This window comes from Colletotrichum siamense (assembly GCF_013390195.1).
Source record: "Colletotrichum siamense strain Cg363 chromosome Unknown KSG_Cg363_contig06, whole genome shotgun sequence".
In the NCBI taxonomy this organism is placed as follows: Eukaryota; Fungi; Ascomycota; class Sordariomycetes; order Glomerellales; family Glomerellaceae; genus Colletotrichum; species Colletotrichum siamense.
Window position 1 is genome coordinate 4,814,226 of NW_023501019.1, and position 20,832 is coordinate 4,835,057.

The 20,832-nt window shown below is 54.4% G+C and overlaps 4 protein-coding genes across 4 annotated transcripts; 1 reads left to right on the forward strand and 3 right to left on the reverse strand.

Moving 5' to 3' along the window:
• Nucleotides 1-1,758: 1,758 nt before the first annotated feature.
• On the forward strand, nucleotides 1,759-4,042 carry IML2 (Inclusion body clearance protein IML2; the record flags this gene model as incomplete). Its single annotated transcript, XM_036642150.1, has 2 exons — nucleotides 1,759-3,680; nucleotides 3,733-4,042. The coding sequence occupies 2 exons, from the start codon at nucleotides 1,759-1,761 to the stop codon at nucleotides 4,040-4,042; spliced, it is 2,232 nt and encodes a 743-aa protein (XP_036493151.1).
• A 249-nt stretch (nucleotides 4,043-4,291) lies between these two features.
• Nucleotides 4,292-5,311, reverse strand: CGCS363_v010302 (uncharacterized protein; the record flags this gene model as incomplete). Its single annotated transcript, XM_036642151.1, has 1 exon — nucleotides 4,292-5,311. One exon carries the CDS (start codon nucleotides 5,309-5,311, stop codon nucleotides 4,292-4,294), a length of 1,020 nt encoding a protein of 339 aa, XP_036493152.1.
• Nucleotides 5,312-8,926: 3,615 nt separating this feature from the next.
• Nucleotides 8,927-11,614, reverse strand: CGCS363_v010303 (uncharacterized protein; the record flags this gene model as incomplete). Its single annotated transcript, XM_036642152.1, has 1 exon — nucleotides 8,927-11,614. The coding sequence occupies one exon, from the start codon at nucleotides 11,612-11,614 to the stop codon at nucleotides 8,927-8,929; it is 2,688 nt and encodes an 895-aa protein (XP_036493153.1).
• Nucleotides 11,615-19,345: 7,731 nt separating this feature from the next.
• CGCS363_v010304 (uncharacterized protein) lies at nucleotides 19,346-20,386 on the reverse strand (the record flags this gene model as incomplete). Its single annotated transcript, XM_036642153.1, has 1 exon — nucleotides 19,346-20,386. One exon carries the CDS (start codon nucleotides 20,384-20,386, stop codon nucleotides 19,346-19,348), a length of 1,041 nt encoding a protein of 346 aa, XP_036493146.1.
• Between the last annotated feature and the right edge of the window lie 446 nt (nucleotides 20,387-20,832).

Here is a 20,832-nt window from a genome sequence, read left to right on the forward strand (position 1 = left end):
CCTCTCGGTGATTGACAGCAGCCGATAGACCCGATAGACCTGGACACACCCCACCGTCCGCTGCGCCAGCGCTGGACGGGATCAAGTGAATTTGGCTGGAATGACACCTCATGCGAATGCGGAAGCGGGAACGGATCTCTCAGCCACAAGCCAACAGCCTGGAATACGACGCTATTGCTGCACTCTTCGTACTATGCGGTATGTAGTACGGATACATGCTCCATAGTAAGGTAGGCACAGCTCTCCAGCGATCCCTGGCCGTTCTTGAGATGATCCGGAAGAGCCCCCAAGAATGTCAAAGACGGTGTTCAACGCACCGGAGGCACACGGCACCTCTGCGGCTTACAAAGGTCCAAAGTCCCTCGCTCATTCTGTACTCGCACATCTTATTACATGCACTACGTCAACAGTTTTGCTGTGAATAGAACCTGCAACTCTGCCTCTATGTCAACAAGGCCTCCAGCTCCGACACACATTGTCGTCACCCGTGTTCTTCACCTGCAGAGTCCCCCATCTCATCTCATCCCATCCATCCACCCTCGACTGGTGGACTCGCCGGCGCATAAACGAACAGCCCTTAGCTCCAGCTTCTAGCCACCCATTCGAGGCCGTCGACTCGACCCGTCTCCCCCGCTTGAAGTTCCCAGGTCCCTCGTGCCCCGCGCCACAACTAGACTTCCTTGACTTTGCTGCTGCGTACTTTATGCCCTGAAGGAGCCCGAATACGTGTATTCGCTTCAACGCTTCTGTGCGGTGAGGTGTACAAACGTCTTCTACCATCCGCCTACCGCCCCTACCTACATACCTCTACATCAACCTATCTACATACCTACCTACCTACCTACAGCCATACAGTCAGTCTGCCTTACAGACCGACGAAAGCCGTTGCGAGTAGACTGGCCACTCTAGCGCGCCGCCGCTTCTCACGACTCGAACCGTAAGTACGTGCACTGCAACCCTTGGTTGTTCAACTCGAGCTCATTCGTCATTCGTCGAGGCTTACTCTGCCTCACCTTGTCTACGCTACTTTACCTTACCCTACCACTCCTTGTCCCGTCTTACTCTGTTCTCTTATCATCTTACTCAACCGCTCACTCCCACTGCTCACTTCTAACCTCTTCTCCCACCAACAACAGCTGCGTCTCGAGCTCACTCACACGCAGCCTTACCTGCGCGCTCATGATCCCGAGGTTCGACGTCGGCCCTGATTCGGACGTCACCACGCCGTGAGCATATTGACACGAGGGCCTCCGTCCTCCGATGCTGTTTCCGGCTCTCAACTCGCCGTCTCAGCTGCTCTAGTCGTCGACATCATCTTTGTCCACCAAGACATCGATCTCCCCCAAGAGCCATTTCTCGCTTCCGCGTCCCATATTTAATCCCACCACAAACGCCGCCTCAACCCCGGAGCGGTGGTCCCTTACAGCGCCAACCCAACTGGGACAGACGTCATTTTCCCCGATCAGTAGCACCCAGAATCGGGCAATCGACCCGTGTGTTTCAGCGCCAGCGTTCCATCGCCTGGGATCCACGGCTCTTCTGTTCGTCTGTCAGCGTCTTCGCCGGAGCGTTTCCGGTTTCCAATACGCCTCGCGACTCCGAGGGTCCGATTGCACCAGGTGGAAACAGACAGCGGCTGCGTCAATTTTTTTGCTTGTGATATTACACTTCACAGATTTTTATCTCTCACAGACTTTTCGTGTGTGCAACTCAACACTCACACACACAACTACTTCAGCTTCACCGCCCGCCGGCAAGATGAGTAGACTCGGCTCGTGGTTCCGCTCCACCGCAGGCAAGGTGAGCAGCAATGCGAGCCCGGCGGCCTCGCAGGTCAACCTGTCTGCGCGGGAGATGGCCGACATCGAGGAGGCAATGGTTGCCGCCGCTCTCATCATGAACGACGACATTGACGGTGCCGAAGAGCGTCTGAGGAAGGGTGACTCGGCCTTTCACCAGCTGGGTCTGTCCATGACCACGTTTCTGCGGTCAGTCCTCGGCTTTGAGAAGGATGTCATGAATGAGGCCTCGAAAAGACTGGCCGACACAGAGGCCAAGGCATGGGCAGATTACAAAAAGGCCGAACGCGAGGGGGCCGCAGACGGAAGCAGCAGGATTTACCCCCCGGGCACCGAGTTTCTGCTCATTCACGCCGAGTCCCAGCTCATGGCCGCCGTAGTTGCTGTCCTGCATGAGAGCTTGACTGAGGCTCTCAAGGGATTCTATAAGCTTCGCAAGGCGTTCGTTACACTTGACGGCATCATGGTGCAGGAAGCAAAGGCTTTGGATAAGGGCGGCAAGGCGGATCCGCCGCCGCTGCGGCCGCGAATGAGTGACGACAAGATGCCCGGCAGCTTCGACGACGACGAGTTCGCGGACCTGGACCAGAAGGAGGACAGCGAGATCGAGTTTGTGGATGCCAGTGAGGTTCCCAAATCTGGCGCGGAGACGCCTTCAGAGAAGAAGACGAACGGATTGCAGGCTCCGGCACAGGACATGGCGAACCTTAGCCTGGACAACTCTGGGACCTCGACACCACAGGACGATGCGAAGCTGGCGCCTTTGCAGGTGTCGTCAAAGATGGCGGACGACTCGGATTCGGACTCGAACGTGTTCACCAACCCCGTAGACGTCTTCATCCACAGCGGCGCCAACATGTGCTTCGGCATGCTTCTTTTCATGCTCAGCATGGTTCCTCCGGCTTTCTCCCGTCTTTTGTACGTAGTTGGCTTCAGGGGCGACCGCGAGCGTGGTGTGAGGATGTTGTGGAAGAGCACCAAGTTCGACAACCTCAACGGCGCCGTGGCTGGACTCATTCTGCTGGGTTACTACAACGGCCTCATGGGTCAGGCCGACATTGTTCCCGCCGAGATTGATTTCGATGCTGAGGCCGAGCTGGTTGGATATCCTGCCAAGAAGTGCGCCGCATTGCTTGCCTCGATGCGCCAGCGGTACCCGGACTCGCGGCTGTGGCGCGTCGAGGAATCCAGAGTCGTTGCGCAGCAGCGTCGTCTTGCAGATGCCATTCAGCTGCTTACGACTGGCCAAGAGAGCAAAATGCGCCAGGTCACGGCTCTGAACAGTTTTGAGCTGGCGTTGGCCGCCATGTCTCACCAAGACTGGGAACTCATGCAAAAGACCTTTTTGCGCTGCCTGGAGCTCAACGACTGGAGTCACACCCTGTACTATTATATGGCTGGCTGTGCAGAGCTGGAGCTATACCGCAACGCCGTTCACGAGAAGAAGGATGAGGACGAGGTTCGCAGAAGAAAGAAGAAGGTTGAGGAGCTGTTCCGCAAGGCGCCCACAGTTGCCGGGCGGAAGAAGTTCATGGCTCGTCAACTGCCGTTCGACATCTTTATCACGAGGAAGATCCAGAAGTGGGAGGACCGAGCGAAGGAGATCAAGATTGACCTGGCCGATGCCATCGGTGTCAGTCCCGCGCAAGAGATGGTCAACCTGTGGAACGGCACGAAGAGAATGAATGATGAGGAGCTCCACAAGTCCATCAAGAGCTTGGCCTGGGAGCGTTGCACCGCGCCGGCTGATGGTATTGAGAAGATGCAAAAGACACCCGATGAGGCTGCGATCCGATCTGTGTGTCTGGCGGCGATTTACAGGACACTGGGACAGTTCGATGACGGACGGGAGGTTCTGAGCGAGGTTCTCGCGGCCGACAGGTAAGTCGACCATGTCTCTTATTAATGAGATAGTCAACTGACAAAAACACAGGGCCCTTTTCAAGGGAACAACAAGAGACGAGTACACCATGCCCATGGCTCACTATGAGATGTCCGCTATTGCCTGGTTCGAGTGCTGCAAGCCAGAGTCCAGGAAGCCAGCCGCCGACGAGCCGGCGGATGCGGAGGCACAGGCCAAGCTCGTCAAGGAGTACCGTAAGAAGAAGCTGGACGAGTGCCAGGAATGGCTTGACAAGGTCGTCAATTGGGAGGCATATGTCTTTGACGCAAGACTGGGCATGCGTGTGACGGCTGCCCTAGAGACGCTCCGTTGGTTCAAGAGAAAGAACAACTGGGCATAGACACGTTTGAATGAATCTGACTAGGGGTTTCAAGGAAGGGCCTTTGGGCGCATCTGGTAAACGGAGATCAAGGCATCGGCGCGCAGTACGGAGCTTCGTTGGTACATATACTTTAGACTCATTGGCTGCTATTTGGGGTATTCTCGGGACATACAAGAGCAACTCATTCAACGTGAAGAAATCACAAACAATCTCAACCATCATACCCAAAGGCTTCACGTTCGAAAACAATCGCAACCCGCCGACCTTTTACTCAGTAGCCTTCTTCTTTCCCTTGCGGCCGCGACCCTTCTTCAGCTCTTGGATACCATCCTGCAGAAAATTGGCACCGTGATTTGCTGCATTCTCTCCACGTTCCTTGAGGCGGTGCTTCTCTGCTTCGGCTTTCATGTCATCAATGACGTCCTGCCCGCTGCTCGTGCCATGAGCCCAGTCCATGACGCCCCAGGCACCGTAGTTGCCTTCACCCTTGCCGGCGTAGTGGATCGCAGTCCGCCGCGTGATGCCACCCATTATGATACCTGGCACAATGCTGTACCCAGACATGGCGAGCGTCTCTTCTGCTGTACAGAACCCGACGAAGAGGAAGTACGTGAGGAGATGCGGACGAAGAGCCAACGCCGGGACGAAAATTGGAACGATGCGGTGAAGTAGGAAGGGGATGGGGTGGTCAGCGTATGCCATGAGAGAGAAGGGCGGCGCGGCGCGGGAGTGGGCATAAGACGTGTGAAGCTTGCCGATGCGAGTGCTCGTGAAGCGGCGGCCGCGGCTGTGAAGGATGCGCGTGTGGATGTAAAAGGTGAGAACTTCGCGGGCGGCGATGAGGAGAGCGATGTGTTTTACGAGCTGGAACGGAAGAGGTAGAGCTGTCGAGGCCCGGAAGAGAGGTTCGTGGAAGTAGGAGGCCCAAGCCACGCTGACTCCACCCTCGAGGCCAGCGGCGAGAACGAGGTTGACGAGCGCGAGGAGCAGCGTCTTGAGCAGAAAAGGACCGTTCGTTGGTGGTAGCGCTGCGGCGCCTGCCGTCTTGATAGACTCTGACAAAGACGGGAGAAGAGTGTCGAAGAGGAGGAAAAGGAGAGAGGGGAAGAGCCAGAGAAAGACGCGCAGGGCCAGAGTGCCCAGGAGCTCGATCTTAAGAGGACCATGTGAGAGGACGAGGGTAGTCCAGGTCATGTAGAAGAAGAGCAGGTTAAGTGAAGTGGTCCAGGAAGTCATCGCCGGTGCCAGGAAGTAGGATACGATGGGTAGTGAGAGTAGTATATCCATTTCGAAGACCTCGCTAGTTCAGAATGTGGGTAACAGGCTTCGTGTAAGTGGACTGATATCGCCAAAGCACTCTTGCGACGGGTCGAGGCCAAGGTGAAGTCGACGATCTTTCCCAAGTTTAAGGGATGCGATAAGTTGTAAATGGGTGAAACCTCGTGGCATTTGCGGTAGGGCTGGACTATGGAAGCCTGGGAGGAGCAAGTAATTAAGAGTCGAGACGCATGTTGGATGCCATGACGTAGTTCCGCGGGCTTGGATCGCCGACCGTTGTGGCTCACAAGGGCTTAGCGCCGCAGCTGTCTGGGCCTGGACTCACAGCGGCACCTTCAAAGGAAGAAAATGTACTGCATAGTGGCATGGGGTTTGTTCAGGTTGGGTCCCGAATGATTCGCGTCTCTTTGCAAGAAGTACGGATTGTCGGTCGGTGATTGTTGTGACATGTTTGACACAGAACAGATAGGCTGGTTTCTGCGGCGGTCCAGGATTTGGTAAAACAACAAACAAGTTTCTGTGTTGTTTGAAGCCACAGAGGCTTTCGGCTCTCATTGATTCGGTGCTGACTGCGCACCTGGCGTTTTGCTGGAGTTCTCCTGAAGTACAAATGGGCGCGGTGCGCCTATTCCACTCCCCGCACAAAAGGCAAATCGGCACCTGGAATTGACCCACGCCCCTCATTCCGCACGTCATATGAAGAGACAATAATGTGCTCTAGTGATGAATTGCTATGAGTGCTCGAGGATCTTGTAAGCAATTGCAAACTCCCCTTACAGCTCGTCACTTGAGGTCATGTTGATGGGCTCACGTCACGACGTAGATCTCTGTCGGTAAGCTCGGTGAGACCAATGATTCGAACAAATGAACACTTCCGACTGTTGCCCAGGCACAGACCAAACATGGTAGAAATTTCATGCGTTTACCTCGCTGTAGCGTTGTGCCACACTCAAACTTGCTCTCACCACCAAAAACACCAAACATGGTACACCAACTTCAAAATGCCACCAAAAATGCAAAAGATATCACGACACAGGCCTGATTCGAACAGACGCTCCCGAAGGAAGTAGATTTCGAGTCTACCGCGTTAACCACTCCGCCACTGTGCCTCTAGATGAAAGAATGGAATTAAAATAGCGCATATAAATGTAAGACGAAGATCCTTGCAGATGGCGCAGATGTTTTCCGTGTTCGGGGCGGATTCCCGGCCTGTGCGGGGTCCAAACCAACCAGATGACCCACTTACGCATGCAGGTAAATGCCGGCTGGCAGCCGGCAGCCCAGTCAACTTGCATTCGTCAAATCAGAAGACCAGTGCCGCTCAATACATCCTTTGGGCCACATCATGCTTGGGAACCTCCAGGACCAATTAACATGATCCATCACATTCAAGATCATTGAATTTACATTGTAAACAAGTTGTAAGTTGTCACTTGCCTTGGTTGTTGAGTTTGAAGCTGTAGCATCACTGTGCGATGATGGCCATGTCAAAATCCCACATAAAAGGAAATTACCATATTCAACCGATACCACAAGCAATCAAGACTACATCAACCCAGCACCTGACCAGCCCCTCTCTCTCCATCGAGAACCTCTCTCGCCAACGGCCGCGCCCTCACCGTCTTCAGACCCCTCGCCGATGCGAGCCCCGTCAGCCTCTGTTGCCATCCTTGGCCTCCTCATCAGCAGAGTGACTGGCGTATTGTTACAATCAGGGTCGCTGGTACATTATCGCTGGGGGTAACTGACATATCATCACTGGGAATGGAGACAACGCAACCAGGCGGTACGTCCTGTCCTCCAGGGCGCGCGTTCGACTCTGTGGCGTTCATACGGCCTACGTCGACATTACAAACAGATGGGGGATCTGTATTGCTTTACTTGACTGGCGGAGGACACAGGTCAATGTGTCCGTCTGGTTTCTCGTGGACGCGAACGGGGTGAACTTGTAGTCTTGTAGTGAGGAGACTGAGGTGTAACTTCGAGGCCCAACAACGCGCACCTCCTGCTGCTGTAGTCGACGAAACAAGCTGATTCAATTGTGTTACATGATGATAATGATGGACAGAGAGAAAGAGAGAAGTGCTCACAAGGAGAAGGAGACCGCTGTCACGGATATGACGAAGGAGATAGAAGTGTAAACGAGTAAGCCAATGGAGGGGTGGTTGATAGGCCGCAGTGTTCTCAAATCTCCACACACCTAGTAAATACGAATGTGAACACTGAACTTTCTTAGGCAATCTCCCACGATGATTCGTTTTCATATTCTCGGTCCCCCCTTCTAGTCCTTTCCAGCCCCCCATCAGCTTTATCTGGTTTCTTCCACCTGCGACAGTAATGACAGCAGCGAGAGACACATATACCCATAACCAGGAAGCCCTCCACCGCTGGACAATAGCTATTACAATAATAAAGACTACAGCCAACTTCAAGTTATTACTCATAACTTAAAGCCTCCTACTTCTACATATCTCATCATCCGCGTTCGAATCAACTCTCCCGCGTCACAAAATCCTATTATTATAAGGAGACGTATGAGCTTAGACTAATATAGATGGATGACCAAAACTTCAAACAGTCGCTTTCGTTGTCGAGGAGTTGAATGTCGACTTCCAGCGGGACTGGCTGTCAGCATCTTGGACTGTCCTGCTGCCCTCTTTCCCACAAAGCCTAGCGCTTCCCTCTTCCTCTTCGCCTGAATCGTCGTCGTCGTCGTTATTGTTACTGTGGTCGGTAATATAAGTATCGAAGGACTAGGTACGCAGGAAATTGGCTGCGCAGACACAGGAAAATCAGGCGCTCCTGACGCACACGCCGAAGGAAAGGGGCGATGCCCTTTAGCTCTATCATCCTCGTCGTGGTTCACGAAATGCTCAGGGTTTTGGCATTTGTAGCAGAGCTTCCGGTGAATCCGCTTGAGCTCAGGTACAGACCGAGTGGTTTCGCTGTAGCGTCGACATGGCGATGGATTGATTGTCAGGGCAGGCGTTGTCGCAAAAGTCGGGTGGCCGATAGAGAGGATGCTGCTGCTGATAGTTTAAAAGGGATACCATAGATCTATAAGTCGAGAATCAGGTCAATACAAAAGAGTTTCATCAGATTGTTCAGCTGGTCGAGGCTGCCGATGATGAGAGAGACGGACGATGGCGTGACGCCGGTTCAGCACATTCATACAAGAGATTTGAAACCGTCGACTCGAATCCACAAAGGAGATCGTATTAACACATTATTCGGCCTACCCTCGCCTTGCTGGCGGGGGCCCGATACTGTACTACTATATACTACACGAAAGTCTTGTGCAAAGGTCATGTCCGACATGAATCACCCGTCTATCCCATGGCTTCCTCCCTTCAAAGCTCGTACCCAGGACGCCATCTGCCAGAGAACTCCAAGACGCGCTCGACGCCGGTGCTGTACAAGAATAACCATGCCAATCGTACATGACCCCTCTCAAATATTATGTAAATGCCCATTTTCTGTGGGCTGGTATGTAAATCAAGATATCAGTCAAATCATGGACGGTCGAAGACAATCATTCCAAACATGCCAGATCTGAACTTTTTTGGCCAGAAGCGCCTCGCTGCTGTCCTGGAAAGCAACGGGCACTTGAGAACAGGACTTGCTCTACCGCGCGCTGGTTCTTCGACCGCGGTCGTCCTTCTTGCCGTTGGTGGCGCGGAGCCAGTCATCCCACTCCTTGCTAATCTCCATGAGCACAGCGCCCATGACACCGGCGCTCGCCATGAGGCCGTGGCCCTCTCCCTCGAGCACGCGTACTTCGCAGCGGCGCATCGTCTTGCCCAGCCACTTGACGTTGTCGACGGGCACGCGGGTATCGCGGCTACCGTGGTGAATGACGACAGGGCGCGTGATGTCGACGTATCGGAAACCGATGGTGTGCCTGCGCTCCAAGCAGACCAACAAGTCGACGGCAGGGTTAGCGCCTGTCGTTGCAAGTTCCCAAATGGCATGCGTCAGTCTGTTGTCGTAGATTGTTTGACGTTCCTTGTCCATCAATGCGTCCGCGGCGGCGGCTAGGATCTGCGTCTCAGGGTCGTAATGGCCCTGTGCCGATGCGGTGCCTGTGGGCCTTATCCTATCCATGTTCTCTGTGGCAATCGGAGCGGGTCCGGTGCCAAGTAAGTCATCGCCGGTGCTGTTGCGGTCCTTGAAGTTGAAGAGGCCGAGATTCTCCTTGTCGAGGTGGGGTGTCGTGTCCCGCTTTCCCCCGTCCGACATGGCTGGGGTGCCCCGACCTGTTGTCGCCGTCGATTTGCGCTTGCTACGTCTCGGCGTCTTGGGTAGTGAACTCGTGATGGAGCTGCTTGTGGCGGACATGAAGGAGCTGTTGGCGGCTTTGAGGAATGGCGTCGGTAGTGCTCGGAGGATACGTTGGGATGTCGGGATGGCGTTCGTCGGAGGAAGGGCCTGCGAAGTGCCGAAGACGTTCATTTGGGATGGCGGGATCCAGGGAGCAAGCAGATGTATCCTGCCGCGAATGTGCTGAGGCATGCGAAGAGCCGTTGCCAGGGCGTAGATGGCACCGGCGGAGTGTGCGAGGATCGAGAACTTGGTGATCTTGAGAGCCTGGCAGATGGCGTAGACGTCGTCGGGCCAGCTGAGCGGCGTCGCGGTTCCATCAGCATATGCTTCGCTGTCTCCAACACCAGGTCTATCGGGTGTGATGAGGCGCAGCTTGAGTGTCAACGCCAATTCGTCATAGAATGCCGTGATGTATCTCGTCAACCCCATGCCCACACAGCAGAATACGGCAGACCCGTCGGCATCTCCCACTTCCGAGAAGGAAATCACACGTCCAGTCTGAGGATGCTTGATCTTCTGTGAAAGTCTGGGAGAGCACAGATAGGATTCGACGGCGTCGTCGATGGAGTCGGCGCTGCGTGGACGCTCGTAGCCGGCGGGCATGCTATTGCGGTTGTCGGGAGACGCAGCCGAATTGCGTGCACTCGTCTGCGGCTCCTCTCCCTTTGGACTCAGAGGCCCGGTGGAGAGCCGCTTGAGCCTTGAACTGCTGCGCTTCATCTTGAGGGTCTCGCCAACGTCTGAACTGTCTCGTAGTGATTTCCGAATGTTCCGGTCGGCGCTCTGATCGTCTCGACGACGACCTTGGGCAACGGCGGGGAAAGGAGCGCTGTCCTCAACATCTTCCTCCTCAAATAACGGACCCGACACTCGGAAGTCCTCAGTGTGCCTGGTCTCGAACAATGGGCGGCTTGCTAGCTTGCCGGATGCGTCGGCCGATATCCTAGCCAGGTCGTTTTCGGAAGCATGGCGAGACAGGTGTTTCCGCCGTGGAGCATCCCGCGCAGGCGTTTTCTCGTGTCCTTCATATATAACATCGCTCGTGCCGTTTTCGCTTTCTCGCTTTGACCGTGAGGATCTCGTGGACGACCTCTTGGCATTCGATCCAGTTTTGAAGAGGGACGAATCTCGGGCTGGAATCGGCCGCGGGCTGGCGGCTTCCCCACGGTTGGGGCTCGTCATGTCCGGGTGGTTGGAATTCTCTCGCGTGGGGGATTCCATGTTAAAGGCGGGTTCTTCGCTAATTGGTGTCTCGGCCAGGAACGGATCGGGTCTTAGTGACGTTCCAGTGAAGCTGCTCGAGCTTCTTTCACCGATACTCGCGCGTTTCTTCTCTTCCTTTTCTCGAAGTCGTTCCTTGGAGCTCATATACATTAGCCCCCTGTGACTCCTTCCCTGCTTCTTGCCCCAGCTGTCGTAGGATCGTTGTCTTCTGAGCTCTGGTGTTGGCGCGGAGCCGCGTTCTATTGAGAGATTGCCGATGCTCTGAGCATCGTCCCGCGACCCGAGAGAGCCTTTTGAGGAGGGCCGCGAAGAGCTTCGCAGAAGTGATCTGAGGCCACCACCAGAAGCGTCGCGGGATGGTGATTTGGGCGCGGTCAAAGGCGAGAGCCCAGAAGGCGGCTTGGCGGTACGGATGACGGGGGCAGACGCGGCGACCTCGTCGATGGGGACGTCTTTGGCGCGAAGTTCCGCAAGTGATGGTTGAGTAAAGGCGCCGTAGTCGACTCCGAAGCTGCCGTTGCGGGGTGAGACCGGGACTGACAGGCTCGGGGCACTGCGCTCAAAGTGTTGGTCGGCGGGCTTTGAGATGACGGAGAGACTGGTGATCAGAGAAGATATGACCTCAGGCGAGCTGGGGACGGCATCGGTATCGCGGCGCGACGGAGGAGGTAAGGAGCGGCGGCGTTGTTGGCGAGGCTCAGGGGTTTGGAGGTTTCGGTAGCGTTGAGGTATAGGGGGGATTGAGTTTGGGTCGGAAGAGTCCATGGCGACAACAAAGGGAGAGAAAGGAGAAGGGGATTTAGAGAATCGACAGACCACGCGACTGCAGAACGTACGGCGGGCGGCACGGGGCCGGGCTGGGCTCAGGAGATGGTACGGGACCTGCTGCTTGCTGCCGCTTGCTGCGCTGCTACTGCGGCTGCGGTGCAACAATGGCAGCAGCAGGATGCAGTCAGGTCAGGTACCGCACAGAGCGTGTACGGGAAAAGGTACAGACGAGATACACCGTACGTACAAGTCAACCTGGAAGAGGAAAGGAACGTGGAGGGGGGTGTCACTGGTCGGGGTGACGGACCCAGGGCTCCAGCAGGAAACAATGGGAACGCAACCCAAGGAGAGGAAGAAAGAGAGCCACAAGACAGAGCTAGCTTGGGTGGCCGTGGCCCCCTTTGCTGTGCGACAGACAGTTGGGACCCAGGCGGGCTGTCTTACGTCTTACACAGCGCGCGCGCGAGAGGCGGCTGGTGGTTTTCTAGAGCAGAGGTAGTTTTCTGTAATCTCTGTCGTAGTCTCTCCAGAGTCTCCTGGATTTGGCGGCGGCAATGGGCCGGATCGGTGTTTAGCACGGCGCGCAGCTCAGGGCGAGGCGAGATAGGACGGGACCAAGAAAAGGGTTCGTATCGCTGGCGCACACAGGGCGCAGGAGAGAGAGCAACAGGAACAGGAACAGAAACTGGAACTGGCGCAGGTACGCGGCGGTGACGTGGGTATCTGCGAGGTACTGCGACCGCAGATCGTACAGTGCCGGTGGTCGTCCTCGTCTTGGCTTCGTTCCTCTTCGGTCTGGTCTGTTCTGGTCTGACGCGAGGGAGAGAAATGCGCGTGGCTGCAGCTTTCAGGCAGGATGGAGATGGGGGATGGGGATGAGGCGGAGGGCGTTCGGGATAGTGTCTCTGTCGCCGGTCGAGTGTCTCGTCTTGTCTCGATTGTTCGCGTTGATCGACCAAGAGAGGAGATAATAAGAGGGGGCCGTGCTCGCCTTTTCTTTCGTTTTTCTGCCCTGCTCTGGGAATTTCTTTCTTTCTTTCCCGCAGTTCCCTTAAAACCCCTGGCAGAGATAACCTTGCCTTGCGCTCGATCAGATGAGAGAGAGACAAGAGGGTGTGTGGGCGCAGGCGACTGGCGCAGTTGGTTGGTCGTTCGGGGTGATGATGCGATGTGACTGTAGGCAGTGACAGCCAGAGGTTTGCTGCAGGTCTGGCTGCGTTTGACTGGATCGGGGAAGGGGGAGGATTTAGTCTGCGGTCGGCCGGAAACCAAGAGGAAGAAAGCTGCTGCTGGTGGGATGGGAGCAAGTCAGAGAGGAATGCAGCCCAACGGTCCAGGGTCGCATTGACTGCGGTCTAAACTGGTGGCGTCGCAAGTCGGATTGATAATGGCAGAGAAAACCGGCGAGAAGGAGAGAGAATTGGGCAAATATTGATTGCTCTCATCTCTCAGAATCTGCCTTTTCCGGATGGTCACTGCTCACTGGTCAGGCGGCGCGCCGTATTATTAGCTCCAGAGCATAGGTAGGTACGCTATTAATGACCGATGGGACCCCTCTCTCGTTGCCCCGGTCCAGGTGCGAAAAGGTAAAGAGAAGGGACGGACGGATACGTAAGAGTGGAAATGGAAAGGATGGAGGAAGAAGGGGATGAATGGCGAATGCATAACTGTCTGTTGCGTGGTGCGGCCCTCTGCAACGCAATGCCGACCGCATATCAGTCAGAAGAGAAGAGACGAAGTGACGAATCATGGTGTCTGTGTGGTCAAAGAGAGGACGAAATGCACCCAAGGATGTGGGAGAAGAGACCAGAGCGCGCCCGTTGGACATGGATGTGTCTCTGAGAAAGGCGATGGATGGACGATTGGGACACGGCTAAGTGGGTGGAAGGCAGGACTCGAGCAAGGGGAACGAGGGCACCAGAGCAAGGGGTAACACAAGAGAGACAGACTGAGAGAGAGAGAGAGAGACATGGAATGGATGCCTCGGGGAAAGGGGGTCTGTGGAAAAAGCGACGAAAGACGACTTCACTTCACTCACCAGCCTCTCCCGGTGCAAATCTCAACCCAGGCGCACGGGACCAAAAGAGTGGGATGCAAAGCAAGGGGCCCTGTCGCTGAAATTTTGGTCGTCCTGGCCTCTTCCACTGAGATTTGCTGGCTGCGAAGATCGCCGACTATGACGGAGGACAACAGCCAGCCTGATGGGTATGACAAGACGCCGGCGCCCTCTCAATTGTCAATTGCTCCTGTTGCTTCTGTCTCTGGACGAGTTAGCTTGTTCCTGCTTGTCAGATATGTCAGCTTGAAACCGCCACTGAACTCTCTCTCCGTCCACATGTGCATGTCCCTTAAAGTAACAACATCCCACCACACTTCGCGTCTCCTGGGCACCAGGCTGGGCGCGCTCTGGGCTCAATTATTACCCCTGGACCCGGGCAACCAATTGACCAATCTTGTCTCCAGCTTTTTGCCCTCTTTTTCGGCCCGGTGCGGATACCCAAAAAGACCCTGTCAGTGGGAACAGGGGCGGGAAGAAGCCGAAGGAAAAAAAGAACGAGGAGAGAAGTTAAAGAATAATAAAGTACGAATAAAACTAAGAGCCGGCCGTCAACCCGTCCGATGCTGCCGCCGGGGAACAAAGATTGCAATACGGCGGTACGATGCCCCTGGAACCAGTCGACGGGGACCCATGTTCAAGACGCGTCCATCTGAACGTTGTTCGTGCTGATGTCGGCATGTGCATCCATCCAACTGGCTCTAGAAGGCAACAACGCAACGCCACAGGGAACCCAAAGGGGGAAATGCAAAATTCGATGTAAGCTAGCGTCCGGTGTCTGCAATTCCCGAAGGCCTCATAGACGTGAGACGAGCTGGATGAACTATGAATGGAACCCGACAACGAGATGTGCAAACTTACCCCTCAGAGCGCAACCCTCAGAAACAACTGATTGCCCCGAGCTTCTCCCGTGAACGGCTTCGATTCGACCTTGAATGATGTTGATCAAATCTCTCGGAGTTCGGTACGATACGTCGCCGTCGACTCGATTCCGTGCTCGAGCAGAAAAGATCGGTCGGTCGTGGATGGTCACTAGCGGTCGATAGTCTCGTCTCGCACGATCGCGGCCGACGATGATGGCGATGAGCTAATAACGGATTATCGAAGAATCAGGCCCGAGCCAGAAACATGGAGTGCACCAGCGGCGTCGGCGCCCTATATATCATGTTCTCAACAATCCTGCCGTGCCCTGGTCTGTGAGGGGTTCGTGTCTCTCCCCAAGACGGGAACTATGATGATCTCCCTGGGGGTGGTCTTGACCTGTCTGCCTGCCTGCGAAGCACTTGTCTCTCAGCGGCATCGTACTGCTGCCCGATGATACGCTGGCTCGCCTTCCTGTCGTGCGGGCCTCGTACGTGCATCCTACCCTGCACCTGCAGATGTCTCACTAATATTTCTCAACACCAATGTGATGTGCATGGGCCGAGCCCTCACGGGAGACGTGCACCTGTGAGCGTTGCGGCCGTGACAGGTGGGTTCGAATCTAACGGAAACAAACGTCGCTCGGTCAAGTCGGTCAACGTAAAAGAACGAAGCTGGTCGTGTCCGAGGCCCCATGCCGTCTGTGGCTCGCAACGTAGAAACGCTCTAGAAGACGTCAATGCGGGTCTTGTGGCCTGGGTGCATATGCCGCGACTTGAGCTCTCGTTCAGCCCAGGTCAGACGAGATGAGCGCCTTGACTGTAGCATCTCGTGGGTTGTTTTGATTACAGCTCGTTGCACCAGGTCGCGAACGTCGCACGTCGCGTCGGTAGCGAGTGCCACCGCAGCAGCGAGCCATTTGTTTCCTTGTCAGCATCGCCGGTATTCTCTTTAAAGATGACGGACCCAAGGGAAGCAAGTGGCGTCCCAAGGGACAAGTCTCGCTCGACTTGCAATTGCGGCCTGTTGTGGCCTCATGATGTTTCACTGGAGCTGCTATGTCTGACAAAAGCAAGAATCCCGTTCCCTGCATCATTGCTTTTGAGATGCTACGGACGCTTGGCTATGGGCTATGGTTGAAACTCGGTTGCCTTGACTACGCCCACGTCACAGCGGACCAAGATGTTAGGTTTACTTGCCATTGAGCTGGGTTCGCGCAACGCACTGTTGCTGTTGACGTGGCAAGTCCGCTATTAAGACCTTCTCCATCAAAAGAGTTCTCTACAACAATGGCCCGTTTCGTTTGCAGGCACAGCCACGACTCGTCATCACCATGATCAAGATGGCTGGCAGAAAGTCGGATTATATCCGACGTCGCTATGACCGTCCTGCTGTTATCCGTAAGCGATTTCGAAACCGCGGACAGAACATGTACTGGTTCAAATAGGTTCAAAGACTTCATTGATCCAAAACTGGTAGTTCCTGGTGTTTTTGGTGGATACATTGTGCCCAGCCGTTAAGTGAGGCACTTTCTGTGGCCTGGCTTTGAGAAAGCCCACCTAAAGGAACTTGACAACCTGCCGTAGCAAGTAGCGCTCTACTGGCTGTAGTTCTGAACTTAAGTAGAGTGACTGTAAGACATGAGATCGCCTAGTTTTCTTGTGTCTACGAGGCTGTACTTCCTGTATACTTGATCACTCATGTCCGAGACGATAGTAGCGACGACGATAACGATGACGACGACGACGACAAAGACTATAACAACGATAGAAGTAATAAAAACAATTGAAGCAACGACGATAATAGAACTGATGACAACAATTGAAGTAATAACGATAACAGAAGCAGCGGCAATAATGACAGCAATAATAATAAGAGAAGTATGACGATGGGGTAGAATAGCTATAGGAAACAGGCAAAGTAATCGGCATAACACAGGACAGATAGGCGGTCTTTGAGACAATCCTTGGTAAACCTTTCCCATTGCCTCTTACTGTGTCTGTCGTTGTCTTCTCTCCTCGGCCCTCCGTCTCTTGGCGGCCTGTCACCTACGCGCAGATCCGAGGTATTCGTTGCAGCCGTTGTCTATCTCGGCTGGCATAGCTAAAAGGCGACAATGTACCATGAAATCTGACTTACGAGCATTGGTTAATGCCATAAATACAGCTGTGTGGTTCTTTTCGGAGAAATTGTTGACGTCGGTGTGCTGCAATGCGATACGGTAACGCCAATGCAGGACCACGCGATAATTGAAGCCCGACCGAAGACATGATAGTAAGCTGACTTGGGTGAATTCCACCTTGCAGTTTCCAAGTTTGAATGCTTGGTTTTCAATGACGTTGGGTTTCAAAAGTCACTTCTGAGTGTGAGTAGAGATTGAGATTGTCACAGGCGGCCTTGCTGTTGGTATTCAGCACCTCATCACGGAGTCGTCCAATTATGATCGACAACAGCGAACTATCAGAGGCTGGGAGAATCCAATTGGCATCTCATCCAAGCGATATGTAATGCCTTTACGTTATTTTCAAACGGTACAAAGAGTATTCCGTCAACAACTGGATGGGAGTTCTGATGGCTAGTGTCGCTGGGCGTTGGTGCCCTGAGCAGAACTCCAAAGATTGCATTGCAAATTCAAGTGGCTTCCCAAAGTCCTTCGGACCTTGAGAATTCTTTTCCACTGCTTGAGACTTGTGGAACATGGCGTTGATCGTAGCAAATTCTTTGGGATCTTGACCGCCGCCATGGAACCACCTTTGTGCTCGTTGGTTGCTCATTCCATCCACTCATGCTAGTATAGCAGGCTACGCAAAGCAGTGAGGACTCATAATTGGTGAATTGACCTTACCGAGCGTGCCTATCCTGGAGCTTCATCACAAAAGCGGGTGATAGAGAACTGGCTACTTCGACTTGAGCCCAGCTCAGGGGGTGCGGCATGGTTTTGCTAGGAGGCTCTTGTCTCTTATAAAGTCGCCTCATTGAAGTAAACAAAATCTGTTTTCTCTCTGAGGATCGAAGCTGCTAGAGCATGTAGCCGTGGACGTCTGTACTTTGAAATATCCTTCGGCAAGGTAAGTCGACTTGAAGCAAAAAAGAGCAGGGAACGTGGAAACAAGCGCGGGCAAGACCGAGGGTGGAACCACCCAACTTAATCATCATATTGTTGGTAACATACCCCGCGTGTTCCTGTTACGAGAAAGGGGGTTCTCAAAGACCCCCAACACCAGAGCTCGAACAGCTCAGGTCAATGGTGAGTCAGTCTCTGAGAGCACTCGACCCACCAAGCACTTGGCGGTCAAGACCACTTCTCAACAACATCCTCTGAAGCAGTGAGTCACTGGGGGAACGTCGCATTATTTGCATCACATGGCGGGGAAAAGGGGGAACAAGCAAGTGAGGTGGCCGAAATTTCTCATTACCTCGCCCTGACGAGGGCTCAAGCCGGTCGAAGCCATCCACTCGGGACGGCCCGACGAATCATCAAGATCATCATCTTCATACGTTACATACAGGAAGAAAGTAAAACAAGACCGCCAGCTGTATTGCAAAAGCGGGTAACCAATGCAGACCGCTCCTCCGATTCAAGATTCAAGATTCCAAAAAGTGACAAAGGAGATCCGATGAAAGCAAAAAAAGAATGCATGTGAGGTGAGTCAAGGCTTTGTTTGACATGACTTTTTCTCTTTCTCTTTCATTTCTTGTTTTTTTTTCATTTTTTTCAGATTTCGGGAATGACTGAAGAGGTTGTATTGCGCGCGCCAAGCCTGTGGTTCCTTTCGCGAATTCTTTCTAAACCTCCTCGGCCTGCCCTGGAGTAGTCGAAGGCGGCAAACATGCGTCCTCCAAAACATCCGTAAAAATTCCTAATCGGGAAGAGCAAATGAAGACAACAAAAAAAGAACACAAAACACAGTTCTGTATGGTTTCTTTGGACCCGTACATCTGTTGTGCCGGGTGTTTCTAAGATGCCGAAACGCCACTTCTTTTTTTTCTGCATTGATTCCATCCCAAATGGAGTAGTCAAGAAGTTTTATGAGAGTTGAGTTTCCGCCTTCCCCAGTTGCCGTGACCCAAGTAAGCAAAAGCAGTTGAAAAAGGACAAACTTGGTGTAGGGGGGTGGTGTTTTTTTGTGGTTGCTTTTTTGTGTAAAGAAAAGGCGTAGCAAGTTCTCTTCTGATCGTTTCCTCTCCTCTCTCTGATGAGCTCTTGGGTGTCCCGTTTCCACCACCAGCGAGTGAACGCGGAGCGTACTAGGGGACCCTGGAGGTAAACGCCAGTGCAAAGAGGAAAAAAAATAGTTGCCAGGGCCGCTGTTTCTGCGTGGATCATGTCCAGAGATGCGGGAAGGGAAGAAGTTAAGAAGAGCGGGAGGAGTGGGTTCTTTTCGTGTACGGGGGGTATTAGTCCTCGCGCTCTCCGCAGTCCACCAGAAAGGTTTCGGCCAACCTCGATGAGAAGTGGAATTTTTTTTTTTCCTTTTTGAGAAGAGAAAAAAACAACTCCCAAATGGTGTGTTTCCAATCTGGTGTGGGAGAGAGACGAGAGGAGAAAGTGACGTGCCGCGGAAAAGGAATCAAGCCTCCGTGATATCGCAATTCTCAGAACAACCTCCATTCCGTGTAAATGCAAATCCGAAGCAAAATGCGCACATGACAGAAACACCGTGTGAACGCCGTTGGCAAATATACCATGCTCGCTTTTGGATAGCACATGTGTGAGAGAGACGAACGCATCCTCTCACGGTCGTCGAACCGGACGCAGTCCAGCACGAACCGAACAAGAGTCTTGTTGTTGTTTTCTCATATTCACCTCATCAGACGGTCTTGGGGGTGCGTGCGTTGGTGTGGTCGATCACGTCGTCGAGGTGGTTGCACATGGCCACGAACAGGTCGAAGAAGAGCTTGCTGCCGCCGCGCTCCATCTCAGTCTGCATGGTACCGCTCCTCTTGAATGTCTTGCGACACCTGATGATCAAGGCGAGGTAGTGAGCGCGCAGACGCGAGTCCGAGTCGGGGGTGTGGGCGTAGGCGTACTGGGCGGAGCGCAGGATGGTGCCGACGTCGACGCCGGACTGCAGACCCTGCTTGCGCAGGGCCAGACGCTTGAGCTCCTCGAGCCCGTACCGCTCCGCAGCACAGTAGATGACGGTGTCGCGGAGGATGTGCTGCCCGCAGGCCGCGATGTAGATGGTCGCGTCACTGCCGGGGGCGCCGGAGCCGGCGGTGGTGTTGCTTGTCGTGGTGTGCGCCGAGTTGGGCGTGGGCGGGTAGGCGCCCGGGGCAGGGGGGGCTGCGCGGCCACCTCTGTGGTGGTGGCTGTGGTGGTTATCGGGGTTGGGGGAGGTTTGGGGGGATCCTCTGACGGCATCCTCGAGCTCCCAAGAGTTGCGGTGCCTGTTGTGCATCAGGCGGGGGTAGTAGTCACCCTTATAGAGGTACTCGAGGATGGCGGAGAAGACCTCGGGTTCTTCGTCGGGGAGAGCGATCCGCTTGCTCTGGGCCTCGAAGAACTGACCTCGACAGGCGGCCTCGAAAAAGGGCGACTGGAAGAGGACGTCCTCGTGGGCGGCGAACAAGCGACCCTCGCGGCCGACCGTCAGGGTGACGATGGGCGAGGGGGCGACGGCAGACTTTCCACCGCCGGAGGCCTTGGCCGGCATCGGCGCGGGGCCACCGCGGGGTGCGGCGGCGGCGACGGGCGGGGCCATGGGGGCGGGCTGGTCATCGGTCACGGAGCGCTGCATCTTCGACACCTTCTGGTTGTCCCGGATCGAGCTCGACTTCTTCAGCCTCGACGACTTGTCCACGCGGACGTTGGGGTCTTGCGACCTAAACGTGCGCTTGAAGAGAGACATGCCGGCGGATGTTGATGTTGTGGTTCACGTGTGGTTGCTGTTGTTGTTGTTGATCTGAAGAAGAGGGGTGGTGGGGGGGGAGTGTTGTTCTTGTACTCTTGCCGGGTGTTCTGATAATGAACGAACGATGCTCGAATGGGGGTGTGATAAAGTTGAGAGACAGGGGGAACCGAAAGCGATAGAGGCGCGTTGCTCAAGGGACCTTATATGTCTTTGACTCTATGGGGATAGAAGAGGTGAAGAGAGTGACGAAAGGAGCGAATAGAGGAGAGGGAGGGAGTGATGATGGAGGGGTGTGAGGTCGGATGAGGGGGGGTCGGAGAGAGAGAGAGTGTGTGAGTGAGGAAGAGAGAGAGAAGAAGGACGAGTGACACACAAAAAGATTGACAGGGGCCCGGGGTGGGAGAAGTCTCCTCAGAGGGAGTTCAGAGTGAACGAACGACCGG